General features: G+C 36.1%; 1 protein-coding gene across 2 annotated transcripts in view; it reads left to right on the top strand.

The window, feature by feature from the left end:
• Positions 1-22,074, top strand: part of VPS50 (VPS50 subunit of EARP/GARPII complex) — a 140,129-nt gene extending 118,055 nt beyond the window's left edge. For both annotated transcript variants that reach the window (XM_065883462.1, XM_065883463.1), the window contains 7 exons: positions 4,848-4,928; positions 10,700-10,848; positions 11,891-11,987; positions 13,017-13,175; positions 16,678-16,799; positions 18,654-18,843; positions 21,353-22,074. In XM_065883462.1, the coding sequence (XP_065739534.1) occupies positions 4,848-4,928; positions 10,700-10,848; positions 11,891-11,987; positions 13,017-13,175; positions 16,678-16,799; positions 18,654-18,843; positions 21,353-21,472 (918 nt within the window). In that variant the 3' untranslated portion in view covers positions 21,473-22,074. The remainder of the gene's footprint in view (positions 1-4,847; positions 4,929-10,699; positions 10,849-11,890; positions 11,988-13,016; positions 13,176-16,677; positions 16,800-18,653; positions 18,844-21,352) is intronic.
• Positions 22,075-24,557: the final 2,483 nt, after the last annotated feature.

The raw sequence follows: 24,557 nt of genomic DNA, 5'->3' as shown, positions 1-24,557 counted from the left end.
AACGAAGAATAGCCCCCTCTCACCTCAACTAGAGAAAGCCCAGGCAGAGCAATGAAGACCCAACACAGACAAAAATAAATAAATAAATAAATAAATTAATTAATTAAAAAAAAATTCCATCTCCGTGGCCTTTAGCCCAGGACTAAGTGCAGTCCCTGAGGCACATAACTGGAGACACGCATAAGGAAACCTATAGTCTTTATGGATTGGGGGATCAGAAAAGTGAAGCCAGGAAATGGGGAACACTGAAAAGAGTAGGGAGAAGTTCAGACGGGAAAGAGTCAGAGGAGGGATCCCCAATTTCTATCTACCCACATCTCTGACTAACCCATGAACCATGTTTGTGTGGAACAGACTGCAGCCAGTCAAAGAAAAGAGATCTGAATAGAGACTGAAGCTGCTACACAAAAGATAGTTTATAGTTGAAGCCTGGCCAAGAAAATTGCATACTGAAAACAAAGGAAACAATACTTATTGGAGAAAAGTAACAGAATCCAAAATCTCTAGAATCGAATGGATGATGCAATCCAATGTTACCTAAATACATAGAGCTAAAAGAGAGGAATACATCCTTCAGTAAAAAGAAAATCAATATAGTCTGAACTCAAGATGTTGGAACTAAGGGATAAAGATTTTAAATGGACCATTTTAACTATCTTCAATAAAGTAAAACAAAACATGTTTTAAATGCATGAACAGCTCAGTAGAGAAATAAGAAGTTCTAGTAGAAACAGTAGGAAGAAAACCAAAGAGAAATCCTAGAACTGAAAATTCAGTTCCAGCAATTAAAAAAAATTACTGAATGTACTTAGCCAAATGGACATGACAGAGGAAAGAATTTGTGAACCTGAAAATAGATCAATAGAAATTATTCAAAATGAAGAACATAGAGAAAAAATGATTGAAAAACAAAGATGATCAAAACCTTAGGGACGTGCTAAGTTATATCACATGGTCAAACATACATTTAATTGGAATACCAGGTGGAGATGAGAGAGGGAATGAGGTAGAAAAAATATTTGAAGAAACACTGTCCAAAAATTTGCAGATACAAGATGCTAAATGAACAGCAAACAGAATAAACACAAAGAAAAGTCTAGTGGGGTACCTCATGAGGAAATTGTCTCTTGAAAACTTTAATAGACTTATGACATAAAAGGGACCAATGATCTGATTAACAGCTGACTTCTCACGAGAAACTGTGGAGACTAGAAGAGAGTTAAACAACACCTTTCAGACATCGAAAGAAAATAAAAAATGTCCAGAATTTTATAGCCACCAAAAATACTATTCAAGCATGAATATGAAATTAAAACATTTTCAGATAAAAAGATAAAAAAGCACTAAGAGAAGTTGTCATCAACAGACATGTAATACAAGAAATGTTGTAGGAAGTTTTCCAGAGTGAAGGAAAATGATACCAGATGAAAACATCAATCCTCAGAAAGTATGAAAGCATTGGTAATAGAAACTACTTGGGGAAATGCAAAAGGTTGTTGTTGTTTTTCTTTTTCCACTTAATTTCTTTTTAAACCATATAGCTGTTTAAACCTGAAAGTATAACATTCTTTTCTGGAGTTCATAATATATGTAAATGTATTACGTATAACAACTATACCATGGTATGTGGAGGGATGTGGACCTATAAGATGGCAAGATTTCTATATATTATGTAAAACAGTACATTGTTAACAGTAAATGGACTGTGAAATATCGAGAATGTATAGAAGAATAATGAAAAATAATACAAAGCACTTTAACTTTTGCCTACAGGAAAATTAAAGTAGGATTCTAATAAAAGAAAAAATCATATAATTAGAAAAAGCAGGAAAGGAGGAACCAAGGAACAAAAAAGAAAACAGGTAATGGTAGATGTAAACCCAGCCACAGTAAATGTTCCTGGACTAAATACTCATATTAAAAGGTAGAGATTGTCAGAGTGGATTAAAAACAAAGCCCATGCTTAATAACAAAAAACATGGATTGAAAGCAAATGGATTGAAAAGATATGCCATGCAAACAGTAAGCATAAGGTGACTGCAGTGGCTATAATATGAGATAAAATAAGTTTGAAAACAGAATGTATTACCAGAGATAGAGGGATTTCTAATGATGTAAGGATCAGTTCATTTGGAAGACATAATGATCATAAATGCATATGTGCCTAGTAACAGAGCTTCAAAACAGATGAAGCAATAATTGACAGAATTCAAGAGGAAATGAAAAAATTCAATGACAACTGGAGATTTTAACACTAGAGTAACTAATAGAACAAGTTAGATAGAAAATCAGCAAGTACACAGGAGATTGGAACAACTCTTTGAACCATTTTGACTTAATTGATATTTGTAGGACAACATACCTAACAATGACAGGATATATATTCAAGTGCAGATGGTACATTTATCAGGAGAGACCATATGTTCTGGGCCATTAAACATGTTGTAATGAGTTTAAAACATTGAAATCATACAGAATATATTTTCAATGAAATTATATTGGAAACCAATATCTATAAAATAGGAAAACCTAAGTGTTTGGAGATTAAACAACACACATCTAAATAAAGATTGGGTTAATGAAGAAACCACAAAAGAAGGAAGTCAATTACAAAAAAAAAAAAAAATTGACCTCCAGCACAATGTAAAATAAAAGTGGTGAGAGTTGCCAACAAATACATGAAAGAGTGCTCAACATCACTAATCATTTAGTGATTGCACTGTTGGTGGGAATGTAAATTGATACAGCCACTATGGAGAACAGTATGGAGGTTCCTTAAAAAACTAAAAATAGAACTACCATAGGACCCAGCAATCCCACTACTGAGCATATACCCGGAGAAAACTATAATTCAAAAAGAGTCATGTACCACAATGTTCATTGCAGCTCTGTTTACAATAGCCAGGACATGGAAGCAACCTAAGTGTCCATCAACAGATGAATGGATAAAGAAGATGTGGCACATATATACAATGGAATATTACTCAGACATAAAAAGGATCAAAATTGAGTTATTTGTAGTGAGGTGGGTGGACCTAGAGTCTGTCATACGGAGTGAAGTAAGTCAGAAAGAGAAAAACAAATACCATATGCTAACACATATATATGGAATCTAAAAAAAAAAAAAAGGTTCCGAAGAACCTAGAGGCAGATCAGGAATAAAGACGCAGACATGGAGAATGGACTTGAGGACATGGGGAGGGGGAAGGGTAAGCTGGGACAAAGTGAGAGAGTGGCATGGACTTATATGTACTACCAAACGTAAGATAGATAGCTAGTGGGAAGGAGCCGCATAGCACAGGGAGGTCAGCTTAGTACTTTGTGACCACCTAGAGGGGTGGGATAGGGAGGGTGGGAGGGAGACGCAAGAGGGAGGAGATACGGGGATATATGTATATGTATATCTGATTCACTTTGTTATGCAGCAGAAACTAACACACCATTGTAAAGCAATTATACTCCAACAGAGATGTTATAAAAAAAATGATTTGAAATCAAAGGTTTTACCTCTCAAGAAAAAGTGGTGAGAGTTGACATCCTCATCTTGTTCCCTCCACTTTCATCTATCCTGGATAGGAAGCCTTTACCCTTTCACCATTGAGTATGATGCTAGCTATTTTATAGATGCCTGTAGTCATGTTGAAGAAACTCTCCTCTGTTACTGAATTTTTCTAAATTTTTATCATGAAAGGATAAATTTAGTCAAATGGCTTTTTCTGAATCTATTTAAACAATCTTAACTTTCTTTCCTAAAGAAATATATTAATATGGTGAAATACACTGGTTAACTTCAAAGTAGGATTTTTGGCTGTTAAACTAGTCTTGCATTCCCAAGACAAATACCACTTGGTCATGAATCAGTTTGCTAATATTTTAAGGATTTAAAAAAATTGTGTCCATAAAGTTTAGGAGTCTGTAGTTATGTTTTCTGTGGTATCTATCTTTCTTTTTTTTGTGGTACATGGGCCTCTCACTGTTGTGGCCTCTCCTGTTGCGGAGCACAGGCTCCGGACGCGCAGGCTCAGCGGCATGTGGGATCTTCCTGGACCAGGGCACAAACCCACGTCCCCTGCATCGGCAGGCGGACCGTCAACCACTGCGCCACTAGGGAAGCCCTCTGTGGTATCTTTGTTTGGTTTAGGAATCAGAGTAATAGTAGTAAAACAATAAAACAATTGGGAAACATTCTCTTTTCTTCTACTTTCTGAGAGTCTATGTAGGACTAGTCCTTTTTGAAGGTTTTTATTGAATGAAATTTAATAAGAGCTGCTAAAGTTTTCTATTTCTTCTTAGGTCAATTTTTATAATAGCTTGTCAAGGAATTTGTCTGTTTCATCTGGTTTGGTAAATTTATTGTCATAAGATTATTCATAATATTCTCTTATTATCCTTCTGGTGTTTCAACATTAGATCTGTAGTGTTATCCATGCTCTCATTCTTGATATTGAAAGTATGTATCATCTCTGTTTTGTTTTTTCTGTATCAGTGTGGCCCTTCTTATCCTTGGGTTCTTTAAGTATCTAAAAATCTTAAGTTTTGCAATTAAAAACAATAACTTGTGGGAAATAAATTCTGGTGAACTCTCTCCTGATAAATCCATTAGATTGATAGATATTAGTGTGACCTGTAAATGAACATGTGTAAATAGCTCTCTTGTTCCTTTGAGGGTTAAGATTTGATTTCTGTCTTAGATGTTTTGGTATTTTTAAATGCAGTTTGGAAACCCTCTGAATGCTAAGTATCTGAGTGAAAACTCACCACATACTTACTTTTCACTGATTTGAAGTTACAACATTTGCAGGGTTATCTCCACAGCAATTTAACATGCCTCTCGTTTTCTTTTTCAGTTGGAATCCACGGGACTAGGTCTTAGCAGTAGTAGACTAAGAACAACTCTAAACAGAATACAAGAAAGCCTCATTGATCTGGTAAGTAATCAATTCTTTTAGGTTATTTAAAATAGAAATTGGCGATCTAATCAACTACATGTAAGTGTATTCCTATATGTACATTGAGTTCCTGTGTCCCTAGAACATTAATGGCATGCAGTAAGTAAAATGGAGGTTTCTTATAGTCTGATGGAGAGAGAAAGCTGGTGTACACAAAAGAATATGATATTGGCTCTACATGCAGTACAAGTTCAAAGAGAAGAAAGGTTTATGTTCAAAATTACTGTCAGAGAATGACTGAAGGAGGAAGTGAGACTTATGCTAGACTTTGAAGAGTAGGCATGGGAGCAGTGGGGAAGAGGAGAAAGAACGGCATTCAATTTAAGGTTCAGAGGCTGAGCAAGGGCCTTGAGGTGGGAGCGAGCCTGGCCCAAATTTTGGCAGATTTTTGTGATGGGGCACCAGTTTATGCCGAAGAGTTGTGTTGCAAAGAGTGTTTAGGATGACTTTATAAATGGCTTTAACATTTGAGAAGTTAGGTTTAGTCGGCTATGCAGTAGGGGGTCTGGATTCTTAACTGTGTCATGTGATGAAATGCATGTTTTAAAAAGCTGGGTTAGGTCGCAAAACAGGGCTGATCCTCTATAGTGTTTAAGCCAACATAAGCAGTTAAAATAAGAAAAAAATTTTTCTTACGCTTGATCACTGTAGCCAGAGACTTTTGTCATTCAGTGCATTTCTCTGCATCTATGAATTTTCCCTTATTCCGTCACTTACCCAAATAAGCAATCACTTTCCTCTTTTCTCATAAGCTCTATATTATGAGCATACTTCTGTTATTGAAGTTTTTATAAAGCAATGTAATCATTCATTCTTTTAAGAAATACTTGTTTGGAATAATTATTATATGCCAGGCATTGTAGGCCTGGAAAGTCATCAGTGAACAAAAGAGGTAATTCCCGTCTTCTTGGAACTTGAATCTTATTGGGGCAGAGAGACAGATAAATGTATAAGAGTGTCAGATACTGATCAGTGCCAAGAAGAAGATGAAGCAGAGTGATGCGACAGTGATCTTTAAGCAGAGATATGAATAAAGTGAGAGAGGAGTATGCAGATATTTCAGGTGAGCACTGTTTACACAGAGGAAATAACCTGTATCCGTCTCATCCATCCCCCTTAAAATTTGGAGGTCTTTTGGCCCAGCACATTTTTTTTTTTTTTTTACGGTATGCGGGCCTCTCACTGTTGTGGCCTCTCCCATTGCGGAGCACAGGCTCTGGACGCGCAGGCTCAGTGGCCATGGCTCACGGGCCCAGCCGCTCTGCGGCATGTGGGATCTTCCCGGACCAGGGCACGAACCCGTGTCCCCTGCATCGGCAGGCGGGCTCTCAACCACTGCGCCACAAGGGAAGCCCCAGCACATATTTTTTTAATATATGTTCATAGTCCTAGCACTTACCTTGACACATAGCATCTCTTCAATAAATGTTTATAGAGTAAGTGAATAAACTCGAATCCTTGAGTTTGGTGTCTCCTGGATTAACCTGGCTTGTTTTCTTGTCCACTTAATCCTGATCTTTGTTTTCAGAGTCAAGGCTCCTTGTTTGACACAGCCATCTATTTCTTTTTCTTTTTTCTTTCTTTTTTTTTTTTTTTGGTCTTTGTTGTGTAAAATCCATCATTGGCTTTCGGTCCCATTGGCAGTTACCTGTTTTGATTTTGCTTCTCCTTCTTTGATACTTAGTATAACCTTGACCTGAAGATCTTGTTTTCCAGATCTTAGTCCACAGCTTCAGTTTTTCTTGTTTCTGGCTGAATGCCTCAAGATAGGTGGGCTGAAATAAACCACTAGAATCATTCACTCTAGCGTTTCTCTGCCAGCTCTACTAGTTACTAGCTTATGATTGTCAAACCACAGTTCCAGATCTGACCCTTAAGCTGTGGATTTAATGCTGCCATACAGTGTGTAATGAAATAGCGTGACCCAGTAAACAATGGGACCAAACTAGCTGTTATTTAAGACAAGCTGTCACCCATCTAACGATAACAGTGTATCTGTAGCATCTGTCAGACCAGTTCTTTGTTCATTGGTAAGTTTTTTCCTGAATTGCTGTAATAGTCAATTTTAGAAATGCGTTTTTTTAAAACCAGCTACACACCCCTCCCCAATAAACTGATAGATGTGCTTGGTTTTTTCTTTGCCCCCTTGTCTTTTAAAAATATCTTTTTTTAAGACCTTATTCTTAGCATCTCTTAAATCAAAGACTGTACCTTGGATCAGAAGACTGTGTGAGCCGTTGTTCCTCTGTCAGTTTGTAAGGAGCACTGACCTTTGACAGAGCCTCTCCACAGTCCCCACTCCTCTGATGGATAAGACACTACAACAATACAGTAGAAGTTTTTCTGAAAATTTCCAGTGTTTTATGTGTTAAGTTATTACGCATACTGATAAGCATCGTTTTATTATTTTTAAAAATATATTTGTCATTTACTAGACCTTGATCTCAGGTTTTCATAAGCTGGTATATAAATTTTCTTCACTTCATTAATTTGCATCTACATTGGCAGAGAACATTAATTGGTTTCTTGCTATTCAATACATTCTTTGGCTATTAAAATAATTTATAGCCTAATTTGGAACCACTGGATGGAGGTAGTATTTTTCTTTATATTTCTCCTATGTGTTAGTTAAAACTTTAATAAGCACTTTTTTGGTGATTTTATTTTCTGCATATATATCTTCTGAGTTTTGCTTCTCTTTAAGCTGTAAAAGGCAAAATGGAATCATCATGTTCTTTAAAATGCCACCTGAAATTGTTTATCATCTACATTCACCGTAAACTAAGAAAATTTGTTTGACACATCAAATAAAAGTCTAAGAAAAATTGTCTAATAGTGGACAAGCAGGAAAGGAAGTTGGGGTAGGTGGTAATGGTACCAGAAATGTGAATTTTTAGTTATCTACCTGGTGATGCTAAACTGTTTAAGATCTGTGGCCAACTTTGAATCTTTGATAATAAAAATGTATTTTAAACTGATCCAGGAAAGTCCATAAATATGAATTTTCTTTGTGTTAGTTAGTACATTACTGGCAGGAAAGGCTAAAAATATAAGTTTCACTGTGAGAGTAAAGATTGATTAAAGTTTCATTTTTTTAAAGTCTTCAAAGAGTTGTGTGTCCTTTCCTTACTATACTGGTATAAGCTGAAACATGGATCCATTTAGGAGCTTTTCCATTTAAGTGTGCAATAAACACATACCATTTATTTATGTCAGCTTGACAGTTTGGGACTTTCTTGCTCTCTTCAAGTGTATTTCCCTAAATGGATCTGTTTTGAAGGTAGACACATTAAGATTTGTTGATGGATTATAAGAGGAGTGTGACACTGAGAAGAATCAAGGATGGCACCTGACTTCTGGAGAATGGAGGTGCCATAATGGGGATGGATAAGACTTTTAGGAGGACACATTTGAAGAGGACATCAAGAGTTCAGTTTCAGATATGTTAAATGCACAAGAGGTGAGAGAGGGGTCAGGGCAAGTATATAAATTTTGAGCTGTAAGTATATGGATGGCATTTAAAACTGTGAGACCGGATGAAATCATGTAGGGAGTAGAATGTAAGTCAGAGAAATCTCGGGACTGAACCCAGTGTTTAAAGATCAGGGGGAATATTCAGAGATGGATATTCAGAGTTGGCTATTGGATTTGGCCATAAGGAGGCCGGTGGGGACCTTGCTTACTCTTTCTTTGGAGTGGAGCAGACAAAAACCTGGTTGGAATGGGCTTGAAAGAGGATAATAGGAGAGGAAGAGAAGATTCTTATCAACATCTCCATCAATGAAACTAACAGAGAGCCTGCTAATGTCAACAGGCATGCCAAGGACTTAAGGTACAAAGAGGGTGAAATTGGTCCCTACCCACCAAGAACTCACAATGAGGTAGGAGAGTTAGAAAACAACAACTGATAAAGTATGCCGTATGCCACGTAACAGGTATATGTATAGGCAATATTAACACAAGTAAGATAGTTACTTTTCTTGGGAGACTGAGAAAGTTATAGAAAGGAGGTGAATATGAGTTCATTCTTAAACAATGAGGTAAGAGCCAGGCAGGCAAGGAGAAGAGAGCTGGTATGACAGGAGTGTCAGTAGGACAGGTGTAGTAAGCAGCCCAGTGTGACTAGACCTTAGGGGTGTAGAGATTATCTTGAAATGAGACTGGCAAGGTAGCTGTTTGTAAAGGAGTAATATCGTGGCAACAAGTTTAGGCTTTTTTTCTGTAAGGAAGGGATCGTCAGTTGAGACTTTTAAATTACGGAGTGGTATGATCACATCTCCATTTTAGAAAGATCACCTAGGTATTACTGAAGTAATGACATGAGGAAGAAACAAACAAGAGAGGTGTCTGTTTAGGCATGAGGGAGGTGCAAAGGAAGAGGGGGTGTTCAAGAATGATTCTAAGGTTCTTCACTTGGACAGTCTGGTAGATGGTGATTAAATAGCCCCCTCAGGGACTTCCCTGGTGGTCCAGTGGTTAAGATTCCACGCTCCCAATGCAGAGGGCCTGGGTTCGATCCCTGGTCAGGGAACTAGATCCCACATGCTGCAACAAAGATCCCGTGTGCTGCAACTAAGACCTGGCACAGCCAAATAAATAAATAAATCTTAAAAAAAAAAAATAATAAAAGTATTAAATAGCCACCAGAATTAAATTAAATAGCACAGGTACCCAGTTGGTACCAAACCATATGTAATTTTGTGATTTGTGTGTTGTTGTTGTTTTTGGCAGTAGTGGGGTGATTACTTTCCTTTTTAGTAGAAGGAAATAAATAGTGGAGCTGTGACATTGATTAACTTGCATAGTTCCCTTATCCTGATCCTCCTTAGAGAAAGCACAGTTGTTCCCAAAATAACTTTTAAATGCTAATTGAGTAATTAGAGATTGAAGAGAGACAATACCTTTAGTAGAATATAGGATATAAAAAAGAACTAAACAAGAATAAAACCATTTTCTAACTTGAAAGGTTTTATAATGTATTATTTCCATTTTGCAAAATTTATAAACCTGTTATACTCCCAGAGTCCTATGCATTTGATGTCTCTTTTATTCGTAAGGCAAATGTTAGAGATTTGTGATTATGTAATTGATTTAAAAAGTAATCCAGATTTACATTTTGTACACTTTTAGATTTGTTTGTATTCAATTTTTGTGCTGTAATTTTCTTTGAGGATCTTATAAGGCTCAGCTCACTCTGCTCTTTGGGCATCCCTTTCTTTTATTTCCATTTACCATCTTCCTTCAGGTCAGTAATCTATCCCTAGAGATATACAATACAGTTGCTTCTGTTTCAGGTTAGACAACATTTTAGTCCTGCCTTCTTGGGATTATACCAAAGTTACCTTGATTAAGGTTTAGGTGTGAAATGGTTAATCACACCATAATTTTGGATTTTACCAGCCTGGTCCTGGAGAGGCAGTCTGTTCTTCCTCATTTACAAGTTCTTGAAGGGCATCTCACTATTGTCTCTGTGAAATATTTGTCAATTCATAAAGATTCCTTGTGTTGGGCAATTTTAGGTCATGCACAGATAATAGCATATGGAGCTGGATCATTTTCACTTAGTATAAAAAGGAAAGTTCTAGTAGTTAGAAAATGTAAAAGGAGGAATAAAAGAACTGAAACTAAGTGTAATTAATGTATGCCTGAGAGCATTTTAATTATAGCTCCAATTTTGTAAAATCACATGGGTTATTGCTATTAGATTTGCTATTTCAGGCTGTGTGTGTATATGTATGTTATATTTTCAGGAAGTTTCAGCTGATCCTACTGCCACGCTCACAGCAGCAGAAGAGAGAAAGGAGAAGGTACCGAGCCCTCACCTCAGTCACCTAGTGGTTTTGACATTTGGGGATACATTGTATGGGTTGGCGGAAAGAGTGGTAGCCACAGAATCCTTGTAAGTTGTTAAAAACAGTTGCTTTGCCATTAAATATTTAAGAAAGATTATAAAAGTAAGCACTGTATTCTAGCTGTATGCATTTCCCACTTCTAAATATTCCTTAAGTTACTCAATATTTCTGAGAAGTATATCCTAAACTAGATTACGAATCAGTTTTTAAAATGGCATGGTTGATTTTCAGGTGTATAAATGGAAGGAGGGTAACCTTTTAAGTTTCATTCTTTAGCAGCATGATCCTTGGTTTAAGTAAGACTTTAGAAAAGCATATTGTAGTATAGTACTTTATAGTTTGCCATTGAATTACAATTCTAGAGAAACTGTAGTTACATTGTCAGTTTAGTGTTAAATGTAGTCGACCCTTGACATCAGCAGGAGTGCATCCTGACCTTTATAAATCCCCAAGTTCTTTAATAAAGTGAGAGCATATAACTTCTTCCATAAAATATGGTCCAGTATAATTTAAGAGGTTTTGTAAAAAACAAAGAGTAGTGAAAAACAGTGTGACTGCCAGCAGTCTTCAGCTGAATGATTCCGATTCATGCACGTGTATGTCTTGTGTATGCATGTGAAGTTCACGTCTGTGTCTCAGCCAAGTTCCATTTTATTTCCTGTTATGAATGTTTGGGTTATTTCTAAAAAGTGTCAGGTGTTAAATCTGTGAATTCATGGGTCTGATGTGTGTAATTACATGGGAAATCCTTCTAAAAATACTGTTGTATTGTTTCTTCAGTCTTTTGTGTTATCTGTGCTCATATCTTACATGCAAAGCAGCAAAACTGTACACCTTGTAACCAGATTAGCTCCTTTGAAGTCATCCTTCTTTCACATCACCTCACGTTCAGTGATAACTCAGCATTAATTTTTGTGTGAATTGTAAATGAGTGTGTCAAGTGGCAATGCAAGGTAGTTGTTTAAAATGGAAAATAATTTTAATTGTTAAACTTTTGCTCAGAGATCTTAAAGATTAGTTACACCAAAAATATTGACAGGCTCTAAATACTGTGTTTTGTTTACATGGTGGATTATTTATTCCCTTTAGGGTATTCTTGGCTGAACAGTTTGAGTTCCTTCAGCCACATCTGGATGCTGTGATGCCTGCAGTCAAAAAACCCTTTCTTCAGCAGTTTTATTCTCAGGTCAGACATGTCTTATATATCATTTCAACTGTGAGCAGGATAGGACTGTCACATGTTATTTAGGTGTTTTGTTTTTTTTTTTTTAAACTAGTGGTCAGTCTCTCAACCTCAGGAGAGGTGGATTAGAATATTTGTTTATTCATTCATGAATTCCTGTATTAAATAAATACTTATTGAGTACCTCTTATAACTTTTAGTCTAGTAAGAGAAAGAGCCAATTAAAACTATATTACAATAAAGTATAGTTAAGGGAAAGAAACAGTGGCAGGGTATTTAACCTTGACTGGAGGCGGAGAAGGGGTATGGTTTGGGGGAGGTTATCTAGAACGGCTGTCTTGAGAAACTGATGTTTAAACTGGACCAGAGAGAAAGAGGGTGAGAGGAGTATATTTCGACTAAGGTAGTGGCTTATATGAAGACCTACAGATGAGAGAGCACGGTGCCTGTGAGCAGCTAAGGAAAATTCAAATTCTCAGAGCGGGGAAGAGGGCCAGTGATGAGAAAGATGGCCGGAGTGATTAAGCAGAAGTCACATGACATACAGTGCTCCCAGCCAGGAGCTGGACTTTGTTCCAAGGGAACTGGGAAGCTACTGGAAGATTTGAAAGAGGTGGTGAGTAGCATGGTGAGGTGTGTGTTTTAGAAAGCACTTTGGGGGAAGTGTAAAGAATGGACCTCAGATGGCAAACCTAGAGTCAGGAGACTGGTTTGAAGACTTTTAGACTAATGTGGGTGAGAGATGATGGGATCTTGAGGTGCAAGTAGAAATGGAAATGGAGAGAAGTGAAAAAATCTGTAGTTTTTTAGTTGAATTGTCAGTGGCCTCAAGTTTGTTGAATATCTCAAAATCATGTTTTGAGTAAGACCCTTCCTTGCCCACAAGTTAAAGTATTTTCATAATTTAAATCTCCAAGTGTATAGTGTTTTATTTTCAGATATGATGTGTACTAGAAACAGGAACAAAATATATTTTAGAAATTTTATACATTTAGAAAATATTTGGTTTCATTTCTGTGAAATTTATTTCAGACCGTCTCAACAGCCAGTGAACTACGCAAACCAATTTACTGGATTGTAGCTGGTAAAGCCATTGATTATGAACAGATGCTGCTCCTAATGGCTAATGTGAAATGGGATGTAAAAGAAATTATGTCACAGCACAACATATATGTAGATGCACTGTTAAAGGCAAGTATTCTTGGAAACATCTCTGTTAAAGATAATTCTACTAAGGGAATTATTCCTGTAATTGCAATAGCTCCAAAATTGTGAGATTATAGTTTGTACCACGTTCTAGCATTCTTGTGATATTAAAGTCCCTGAGTTGGATTAGGATTTCTTTCCAAATTTTGTGTTCTTTTAGACCCAAGAATACTTTGTAGATTTTTTTGTTTTTGCTCAGTAATATCCCATTTTGAATTAGAGTCTGATTAGTGTGTCTTAGCTGGCTTCATATTATGTAACCTCAATGGCCATGACTGTAGTGACAAGAGGATATTTCTGTTTAATTAGAAGATATTTCTAGAGTTGTGTATATTCATTAGCAAGAGACTACACCCCTGATTATTCTAAGCTTTTTTTCCAGAAATCACATTACTTTTGCAATGTGTCATGCAAATACCTTTGTGTTCAATGACTTAACATTTATAAGTTTTCTGGAAAGAATTGTGATAATTTTTTTTTCATTTATGCATCAAGAGATATTTATAAATCACCTGACATATGCCATGTACTGATCTAGGTGCTGGCGATATAGTTGTGAGTTAAGGAACTTATGTGCCATCAAGGAATTTATATGCCGGCGCAGGGACAGCAATAAAGAGATACATTAGGGCTTCCCTGGTGGTGCAGTGGTTGAGAGTCAGCCTGCCGATGCAGGGGACACGGGTTCGTGCCCTGGTCCAGGAAGATCCCACATGCCGCAGAGCGGCTGGGCCCGTGAGCCATGGCCGCTGAGCCTGCGCGTCCGGAGCTTGTGATCCGCAACGGGAGAGGCCACAACAGTGAGAGGCCCGAAAGAGATACATTAATATATAATATGTCAGGTGATGAAGAGTCTGGTGAAAAAATAACCAGCAGAAGAGGGATAGAGAGTGGCAGCGTATGGGTTGGAGAGGAATACCATTTATTTACTTATGGTCACAGAAGGACTCTGATAAAGTGAGAATTGAGGAGAGGCCTGAGGGAAGTGAGGAAATGAACCATGTGCACGTCTGAGGTGAGGGAAGAGCATCTGAGAAAATGAAAACAGCTTTCAGAAAAATTTTGCTTTTCATATTTGTCAGCGAAAAGAAATTGGCCCTTCTTAGCTCTTGACTTACCTCATTTACACCAATATTCTTACCTGCTTAGCCAAAGGCAGTAAATAATAGGCTGGGACACTTGAGAACCAGTAAACAAAGCCAGAGATCAAAACAGAGATAGCAGCTGAATTCAGCTGGTGTGCCAGCTCCCAGTGACGTCTGGCACCTTTCTGGAGGACTGGGTTGAGGACTCTCGGGCTGTCCTCAGACTCAAGGAACTAAGGGTGCCAGATCAGTTAACAGTGTCTAGGTATTAGCATGAGATCTAAGCATGCTCTATAATTGCCACCCTGGAAGAACTTTGATTTCTAGATCACCTAGGAGACTTCAGCTGGAAATTTTAATTGGAATGTAAAAGATACATGTAATTTATAAATCACACCCCTTCTTTTTTGAACAGTTCTGTTTTTGAAAAGTTGATTCTGTTTTTTATGACCTGCTAATTTTGGTACTTATGGGGATGCAAGAAAAAAGAGACTTCTGCCTTCAGTGAATATACATACTAGAAGAGGCTACTTGCTTCAGTTATTCTTAATTCCAAGAAACATTAATATTATAAGAAAGAACCAGTGTTATTCAGATTATTAACCTGAACCCAAGTTTCAGCAGTTTAAGACTTTCTCTCATAAAGAAACTTTCATGGGACTTCCCTGGTGGTGCAGTGGTTAAGGATCCACCTGCCAGTGCAGGGGACATGGGTTCGAGCCCTGGTCCGGGAAGATCCCACATGCCGCGGAGCAGCTAAGCCCATGCGCCACAACTACTGAGCCTGTGCTCTAGAGCCTACATGCCACAACTACTGAAGCCCGTGCGCCTAGAGCCTGTGCTCTGCAACTAGAGAAACCGCTGCAATGAGAAGCCTGCGCACCACAACAAAGAGTAGCCCCCGCTCGCCACAACTACAGAAAGCTTGTGTGTAGCAAAGAAGGCCCAACGCAGCCAAAAATAAATAAATACATTTATTTAAAAAAAGAAAATAAACTTTTATGGTAACTTTTGTTCTGTTACTTTTCCAAGTCCAAACCTTTAGGTAAAAGCAGTCTGCAAAAGAATCTGTCCCAAAAGAATCATAAGTAAAATGAAGTAGTTTTATTATTCATTTAACAATAAGCATTCTTGAACATTGGATTTAGCAATGAGTAGAATGGCATTTCATATAGTAAGCCTATAAATTTATCTTTAAAATATTAATGAAAAGTATTGAATTATGACTCTTGAAATCTAAAGCAGAGTTTACTGTAGTATGAAGCATAAATACAGTAGCAAATACTGTTTTGCTAGATTCATGAAATGAAAAAGAGGAAGAGCAATTACTTATTTACTTTGATTTTCAAAAGTAAGCTTAGTGGGCTGAAGACCTACTTCTTTCTCATAAATGATTAAAAGCAGTTAACTGTCAAAAATCATTAAAAAATTGTGATTTAGGAAGCAGCCAGAGATAACACAACGATCATGTGGTAGCTTGATTGGTGATGATCAGATTTTTTTCCACCTGTGTTATTTGAATACATGTCAGTCTTGACTTGGTACACATTGTGTAGTTTCTCTATTGAGGAAACTAAAGAAAAATATATCATTTTAAGGCTTGTTAAAATTATTTGAACTGTATTGTCGAGAAAGGATCAACAGCATTTACTTTTGTAAGTGAACATATTGAGATGATAATAGTCGGAAGAAATCAGAAATAAATTTACTGAAGGGTGAACCATCTGCTTTCATGTAGCTGTTGAAATTGTCTAAATTAGTTACATATATTTTTTAGTAGAGTGGTATCACAAAAGGTACTAATAAGTAATAAAATGTTCAGTTTTTCTATACGTAATGAGATAATGTATATTATGGAGTTTTTTTGGTGCTAAAAATTTAGAACTATTACATGACTTTTGAATCATTCAGTATGTAATAATTTATTTACTTTAAAAGAATGTTTAGGAAAGAGAATAATTTATCAGATTGCTCTGTAAGGTGTACAGCTACAAATTACAAATAGTTCACTCTGAGGTGAAAGCTCATTCAAACGCTTTTTTAAAATATGGGTTTCTTAAAGATACTTTTAAAGATATATTAGTTATTAAGCCTTTTTAATCCATACTGACAGTCATATAAAAATTTGAGATGTAGAAACACTTGAACATTGTTTAATCAGTTAATGACACTTATTTCCTTTGAGATGAAATGTAGTGTACTCTGTATTACAACATGATTTATTCAATTTGATATACTTAAAAAAACACTTCACACTAAGTCCAAATTATCTTTGGCATTATCTCTCTTTGTTTTACTTGATTTCATTCTGAGCATTTTAAAATCTTTTTTGCCTCTAAGATGGGAAAGCAATGTAACATTATAATTATATTCACATATGGCCACGATTTTTGTCGTCTTAGGAATTTGAGCAGTTTAACACGAGGTTAAATGAAGTTTCTAAGAGAGTTCGGATACCCTTGCCCGTGTCTAATATACTTTGGGAACATTGTATACGTCTGGCTAATAGAACAATTGTGGAAGGGTAAGTTTTTCATGAAAGCATTATCTGATTCTTTAGTGATAAATCATAATATATGAATAACATTATATGTTATCACTAATAGATGCAGAGAATAGGTAGAGATAGTGATAAATAGTGATAAATAGCAGACAGTCTCATAGTAATTCAGGTTTAACTTTGGAATGTAGTTAGAAAAAAGACCTTAAACGCCACTGTGTCACTTTTTTTTCTTGCTGGTGACTTAGAATCAGCTAGTAGAGGAGTGAGGAATGCAGCATCTAATGGTTATCTGAAAATTAAACTAGTAATAATTATTATTACCTAATACAATTATAACAATGTTGATTATACATAGCATTCATTGAGTGCTATTTGTCATTTATTGAAACAAGCCCTTCACAGGATTCTATCACCAAATCCTAACATAAACTCTCTTTGGTGGTAGTATTCTCGCTGTTTTGTCAACAGAGAGATAACCTAGCCTCAGAAACTCAAGGCTAAAGAGGTTAAGTAACTTGTCCAAGTTCACATAGTTTTTAAATGCAGAGAAGGCTTATGAACTCCTCATTTTCTAATGGTAAAATCAGTCCTCATAGCCACTATATCACTGTTAATATCATTATTATATCATTGTAAACTGTATCAATCTTTCATATGTTGAGTTTACAGATCAAAAGTAATTTTCCCACTTAGAGACCATGCTTACTCTGCCTGTAACATCTAGAATACAAATAAGAATCAGTAATACATTTAAAATATCCCTGGAAAGCAAACTGCTATTTCAAAGACCATTCACAGTGATCTAGAATTGCACATCAGTTGAATTTTCACACTATCATTTATCTGATTTCTCATCGTTTCTTATTTGTCATAAAAATGAATGTGTTTGAAAGTGGAAGTGACGGTGACAAGCTGACAACAGCCTTGGCATTTTGTATAATACACCATCCAGTCGGTTAGGGTTAGGGTTGCAACCAGCAGTGCTGTAAATCCCAAAATGGCTCTCGGTCAACAATCATGACTGGATTGTACTGTTAACAAATTTATTTAATAGTAGAAAAGTGAATAACAAATGTTATATTTGTGTATAAAACACTTATTTTAAAAAAAAAAAAAAAGCTTGGTCACTTTAAATAATATAAACTAGTTTTCTTGCAGATTTCCTTAGGGGAAGTACCTCATTTCCTAGTGTTGAATTCTCCACATTTTGTATGCTTGAAGGAATGAGACACTGACTTATGAATAATAAAATGTACTGTTAGGGTTAACATATTTATTCTTATTACTAGTCCACCTTAGAACACAGTTTTTTAGTAGTGTGGGGTCTCAGAATAAGTCTATAAAGTGTTTTTTATGAAAAATATGTATGTACTTTCTTTGCTTATATGCTTACATGTTTCTTAGGTTTGCTGAATGTTTACGGGAGAGTTATTTCATTTGTTTTCTTTGCATTGAGTAGTTAAAATATTGAACAGTTTTATGAAGCTAAGATTACTTGGGAATATTCATAGCTTAGTTTTATAAATAATTCTTGGCAGCCAGATTAACTGGAATACCAGTTAAATACCAGTTTAACATTCTTACAGATGATTATGTTAACTGAGTGGGCAGAACTATGGTCTGTAGAGCAGGAAGAAACCTTAGAAGTTATTTGATCTTTTTGCTTTGCAAATGAGGAAACTGAGGCCCCGATAGGTAAAATGACTGCTTGGTGACAGGGCTGGAACACAACCCAGTCCTTCTGACTCAAGGCTCATGTGCTCTTTTTTCTCATAGAATCTCACCAAATGTGGATTAGAGAAAAGTTTAAGTACCTAAAGGTTTCTTTTTCTAACCATCCCATCATTTATGTGTTTTAATTCTTGTGTGTCTTAGATATGCCAACGTCAAGAAGTGTAGTAATGAGGGTCGTGCCTTGATGCAATTGGATTTTCAACAGTTTTTAATGAAACTTGAAAAACTAACAGATATTAGACCAATTCCAGATAAAGAATTTGTGGAAACCTATATTAAAGCGTACTATCTAACTGAGAATGACATGGAACGCTGGATCAAAGAGCATAGGGTGAGAGCTGGGAAACAGTTAATTTTATTCCTTATCCATTGTGCTGTTCTTGTCTAGTATATAATTCAAAATCATATGGGTGAAATAGAAACATTTGCTTTTTTTAGCATGAACTAATTATGCCAGTTCTTTACCATATTCACACTGTTTATGCAATGTCCTTTGCCTGATCAAATCCTTTTGAGACTTTGTGAACTGTAGCAGTAATTATCTGGAAAAACAGCCAGAGTCTGAACTTTAGCTGTGTTTATCCTGCAGCTGTGTTGTAGGAGAAGGCTGAAATTGGTTAACATCAGGACAAATTGAATATAGCAACATTGAAATGATTCACAAGCTAAAGTCTGTTATGTAACTTAAACCTTCTTGTAGCCCTGAACCATGAATGGGTGATGGCCTGAACACACTGACATGTAGTAGTGATGATTGGTATATTAATATTTAAATAGCTAAATTTAACCTCATCCTACATTAGATTTTACCTTAAGTATAGGTGAGATTATTTTTCTTTTGTGTGAATATATAGGTAAGTAGAGAAAAATACTACTTATAGCAAGTGTTATTGTGGATGCTGAATTTTTTTGACACAGTTCAACTCAACATATATCACCAGAGAATGCTCAATACAGGGAGCTTTTCGGTATAGTTGTTATTATATATCATTTGTCTAGATAGGCAGTATGTAAAGACAGATTTAATGAAAATATGAGAAGTGTTAAAATTATCACCAAATCTTATTCCGTCAGTAACTCTAGTGTTCACATTTATTAATACTGTAAACATCATGGGTAAAAGCTAAGTAAATTTTTATTTCATTTGACTGGGTAAGGAAGTAAGGAATTATTTATATTTACTTTATCAGGCTCATCCTTTCTAGTTTCAACACTGTAGATAAATGAAATGAGTTTTAGTCTGGACCATTAGCCTGAACTTTGTGTAAACGTGCCCACTGTAGGGCAGTTTCAGATCTTTGGGAGCAAAGTAGAAATGTACATGTTATTTTCAGTGATTTAATCAATACACCAGAATTGAGAAATATGTCACCACTTTTTGTCCCATTGACCTCCGTCATTTGAGAACCAAGCTAAACCAGATGCAGATGAACTGCTGATGTTGCTAGAATCCATTTAATAAAGTAAGCTGTAAACACTTTGGGGTTGGTACTGAGGAAGGGATTTGGGGTAAAAGGACAAGTAGCTGAAGAGAAAAAGCACAGCTCGTAGAGGTCCATTATTTGATGTAAGAACGATGCCCATTTTAGGGTTTCTTCTTTTAATATAGTGGACTAAAATTTTTAGTAATCGTATTTTGGAAAAGCTTTAACTAACTGATATTTGTAATACAGTGAAGTTTTCCCAGCAGCCCGGATTGTCCTGTTTTCAGAGAACTTTCCACAATGTCTAGTGCAGTGCTTGGGTGGTACTTTCTAAATGTTGAGTGATTGCTTGAGAGAATTTATGAGGTGTTTACAGGTGCTCTCAGAGATCAGATACACAAACTGAGCAGTTTGCTGAATTTTTAAGATGAACTCTTTCTCATGTTTTGAAATTGCACTGTTTTATTGGTTACCTCCAGTGAAGACATGTTCTTTTCTTATTAGATGCTAGTACACAACTCTTTCCTGAGCTGAACTCTTACTGTTCATCCTCCAGAACCAAATGAAGATATAAAACTTTCTGATGAGCTCCTATTCATACTCATCCTAACAACTTATCTGAAATCCAGGAACTAAATTGATTTGTACAGCAAAATAATACTTACGTAGTTGACCCTTGAACAACGTGGATTTGAACTGTACAGGTTCACTTATATGCAAATCTTTTCAATAGTAAATACTGTAGTACTACATGATCATCCTCAGTTGGTTGAATCCTCGAATATAGAGGAACCTTGATGAGGAGGGCTAACTATAATTATGTGCAGGTTTTCCACTGCATGGAGGGTCAGCACCCCTCATCCCTGCATTGTTCAAGGGTCAACTGTAGTCTTAATTGTACTTTCTAGCTACCAATTATAATACGAGGGTTTAAAAACCAGTAACTTTTTGTCCTTTGTTACCTTATTCATTTGTTATATCTCAGAAGAGTTGTTCTGTGGTTGGAGATTTTTTTCTTTTACCTAAAATGTTTGCAAAAGGTACAGTGCTAGAAACTGCTTACTTAGTGGCATCTTAAAATTTTGAAATGTCAGTGTATTTTGATAACCTAATAACAAAGACTGTCATAGAAAGAAGCATAGTGTGTGATCTTAATTGGTATGTTATGTGCCGTATTAAAAACATTCTAGTGCTTCCTGTTTCAAGTGTGTACTATAGGTATCCTTATTCCCCACTATTAACAGCTCTGTAAACAGTGTGTCTTCCATGTCTTGACTACAGTTTCCACTGCTTTACACTGATTTCTAGTGCTCAGTAACTATCCACTGAGACCTGAATATCTGTCTGCCTGTTTTTTGCATTGATCACATACATGTGTTTTAGTGTACTAAATTTGAATCTTCTTTTTTTGAGCAGGAGTATTCGACGAAGCAGCTGACCAATCTGGTAAATGTTTGCCTGGGATCCCATATCAATAAGAAAGCAAGACAAAAGCTTCTCTCAGCTATAGATGATATAGACAGACCCAAAAGATAATGAACACAGTCCCTTTTCCTCAATGACATTGATCTTCTCTCAACATACATGACATGAAAGCCAATTTTTCATGCACTCCTGACAACTGTCTTAAGAAAACTTTGTGCATGTTCTTTCCAACTGGAAAGTGGAAAACATTGGAGTTTATGTGGTGTTCTCAAATGATTTTTATATGCTCCGATTGCTTCTCTTCAATTTTTAGTTTCATTTGTTGTATTTCTTTCTTGAAATGATATTGCCTCATCATAACTATTGTTATGTGACTACAGTTATACCTTTTACTGAAGAATGTACTATAAATATATGATTAGAAAGAACAGTGACAATACATTCGTGGGCAGTTTTGGAGAATGAATTTATGTTGGCATTTTTCTACCCTCTGAATTTGGTTCTTAATAAGCATAATATGAGAGTGTTAATGTATAGTAGTATCTCCTAATTATGAGCACTGCATGACAGTTGAAAAGTAATGTAAGCAAAATAGTTGAAAAATCAGTTTGCTGTCTGTGTTTCTAAATGTGAAAGTTGTGTTAAGGTTAATTTGGTTGTGAGAGTGATCATAAATGATGAAATTTAATAAATATTATACTCTAACATGATCAGCCTCTGTGAGACTGCATTTTGATATTTTTCCACAGCAGGCAGATTTCATGAAACTATAATGGGACTTTTTTTTAGTGTTTTCTAATTTTAATGGTCTTGTATCCTGAAACCAATGATGAAAAGTAATTTCATTGGGTAAACCTCTTCAGTGCCTGAGTAGCATGCAGAATGGTGATGGTAGGATTTCCTCCCTCCCTCCCTCCCTTCCTTTTTAAATAATGGGATATTTTTCCCTGTAAGCCTTACCCTCTTTGAATTTAACTTTTCTCTTAGAACAGCAAAACCTGGCTTAGCTGACTCAGGGAAAGAATTGCAAGTTAGTTAGTCAAGCATAAGTACAGGGTCATATGTTCACCATTCTTAAATATCTGCTTTGTATCACAGATACAATGTGAGTTTAGCCAGTGATAAACTTCGGAACTTAATTAGTCTTTAGTAACTGTGTACTGTTACTCTAAACTTTGCTTTGAAGCCAGGGCTATTCTACCAACAAATATGACATAAAAATCAATTTCCCTTGCGCTCCTGCCAACTGTCTGATAAGGAATTTTTTGCATGTTCTTTCTGACTGGGGAGAAGCTTGTGTGTTGGTCCAGGATTACTGGCATGACCTGTAACATCAATAGCTCACAATCCTGAAACATCTCATGAGAAACTGGCCTTGTGTACTGTGAGTCTTCGAGAGCTGAGGTGCTGAAGTGAAGGGCAAAGTGTGACATGTGATCAAGCGCAGAGGTGACAAGGAGATGATTGCCACTCAGTGTCCATCGGTCGCTGCAGGTACCCATAACCGGCACAAGATAACATGAAACACTTTCTGAGAATATGTCTGTGTGAGGGGTGTTAGTTTGCATCTGTGTGATGAGTTTTTTGTTTTCAGTCTCTCGCTTCCCTGGTCATTTGCTGCCAATTTAATATTGACAGTAAATCTCCCTTCTTGTGAAAAGGTATGAATTTGGTGCCATTGTGATCTACTTGTGGAACTAGACTGTGTACTTGTAAGGTAGATCCTGCTGGTAGCCATTATCTATTTGCAGCCACTTGAAGAAAACAAACATGAGATAAGCTTGGTCCTTGTGTTTCAATGCCATATTCAGCTGGGCACATAAAGAGCTTATCAATCTCATTTCTCAGTTGATTAGGAGCTGCTTATTTCTTATTTTTCACATAGATTTCATAGTTGGCTTTCTTTAATTTCTACTTTAGTTCACTCTGGATAGTATGAACAGCAGTTTTCTGCCTGGTAGGGTATTTTCCTGGGTGATAACAGTTGATACAGAGAATTACTTACCTTGTTAGAGACTCAACCGTGCAGTTGGAGAGACCTTTTTGCTTAACCATACTTTGCTTTCCCCATCTTCAAAATAAAAATCTTTCCGATACTTTTTGGAAAAGGTTTTTTGTTTGTGTTTTCATTAAAAGGTAACTTAATAAGTGCAAATAACATCAAAATAATAACAGGATATTTGAATCATTAAATTACCTAATAATGAGAGTTACCAGACATTTCTCAAATAAATATATTATGTAATGATATTGAATTATAATCATAACAGTTTATGAAACTAATTTTATTATAATCATAAGTTTATGAAACTAATTTTAAGATAAATAGAATTGAAAAGCTTGAGAATATAAATGGAATTATACATGTTCTAAAAACTTCACTGTTATAAAACACTTCTTTTAGTGTCTAAGTGTTCCTGAACTTTGACATTGTGTATGAATGTGTCCTGTAGAATTCAAGATTTTAAGCTGAAATGAGAGCCTGGTAAATTATCCCCTGAGAAAGAATGATGATTTCTACAAATACATTGTTTCGCATTAAGAAATACTAGGGAGATGCATAGCAATTCAAGTGAACTAGTTTGCTTCAGTTTATGAAACCTATAGATATCTTATAAGTTCACTTTGACTAATAAGCTCATTTGCTCAACTTACTGAAATCGAATTTCTCTTGAAGCCAGGATCGTATGGTATTTTATCATATCGTTAAGCAGAATTTCCTTTGAAATCTTCTATTTAGCTGAGTGCTAAAGTGAAACTTTAAGTTAGATTAAATAGCCTTGTAGATTAAATGTTTGTTTATTGACTTCTCAGTACTGAGGAAAGGATTAATTACTCAGTGATTGTTGAAGAGAGGTGCCCACTGGCATTGGAAGCTGAAACAATAGCAGTTTAAGAAGGAGCAAATACTTCTATTCCTTAATTTTTTTTTGCACACCTGCAGGCAGCCTGAGATGAAGATTGACTTGTTTTAATAGGCTGTGCCCTAGACCAGTGGTTCTCAGAGTCTGGTTCCCAGACCAGCAGCCTCAAAGGACTGTAGTGTAGCTATTACAGACAGACTGCTGAGCGGGCCTTTTTTTTTCTTTTTTCCCCACTTTAGGATAAGAATTGATACTTTCCTACGGAATAAATCTTAGAGCATTGCCTTCCCCATATGAGCCTTTATGAGTGACTAGTGTTTGAACAAGCCACC

This window comes from Phocoena phocoena, chromosome 9 (genome assembly GCF_963924675.1).
Source record: "Phocoena phocoena chromosome 9, mPhoPho1.1, whole genome shotgun sequence".
NCBI classification, from domain to species: Eukaryota; Metazoa; Chordata; class Mammalia; order Artiodactyla; family Phocoenidae; genus Phocoena; species Phocoena phocoena.
Note: the sequence above shows the minus strand (reverse complement) of the source record. Positions and strands in the feature narration are given on the sequence as shown.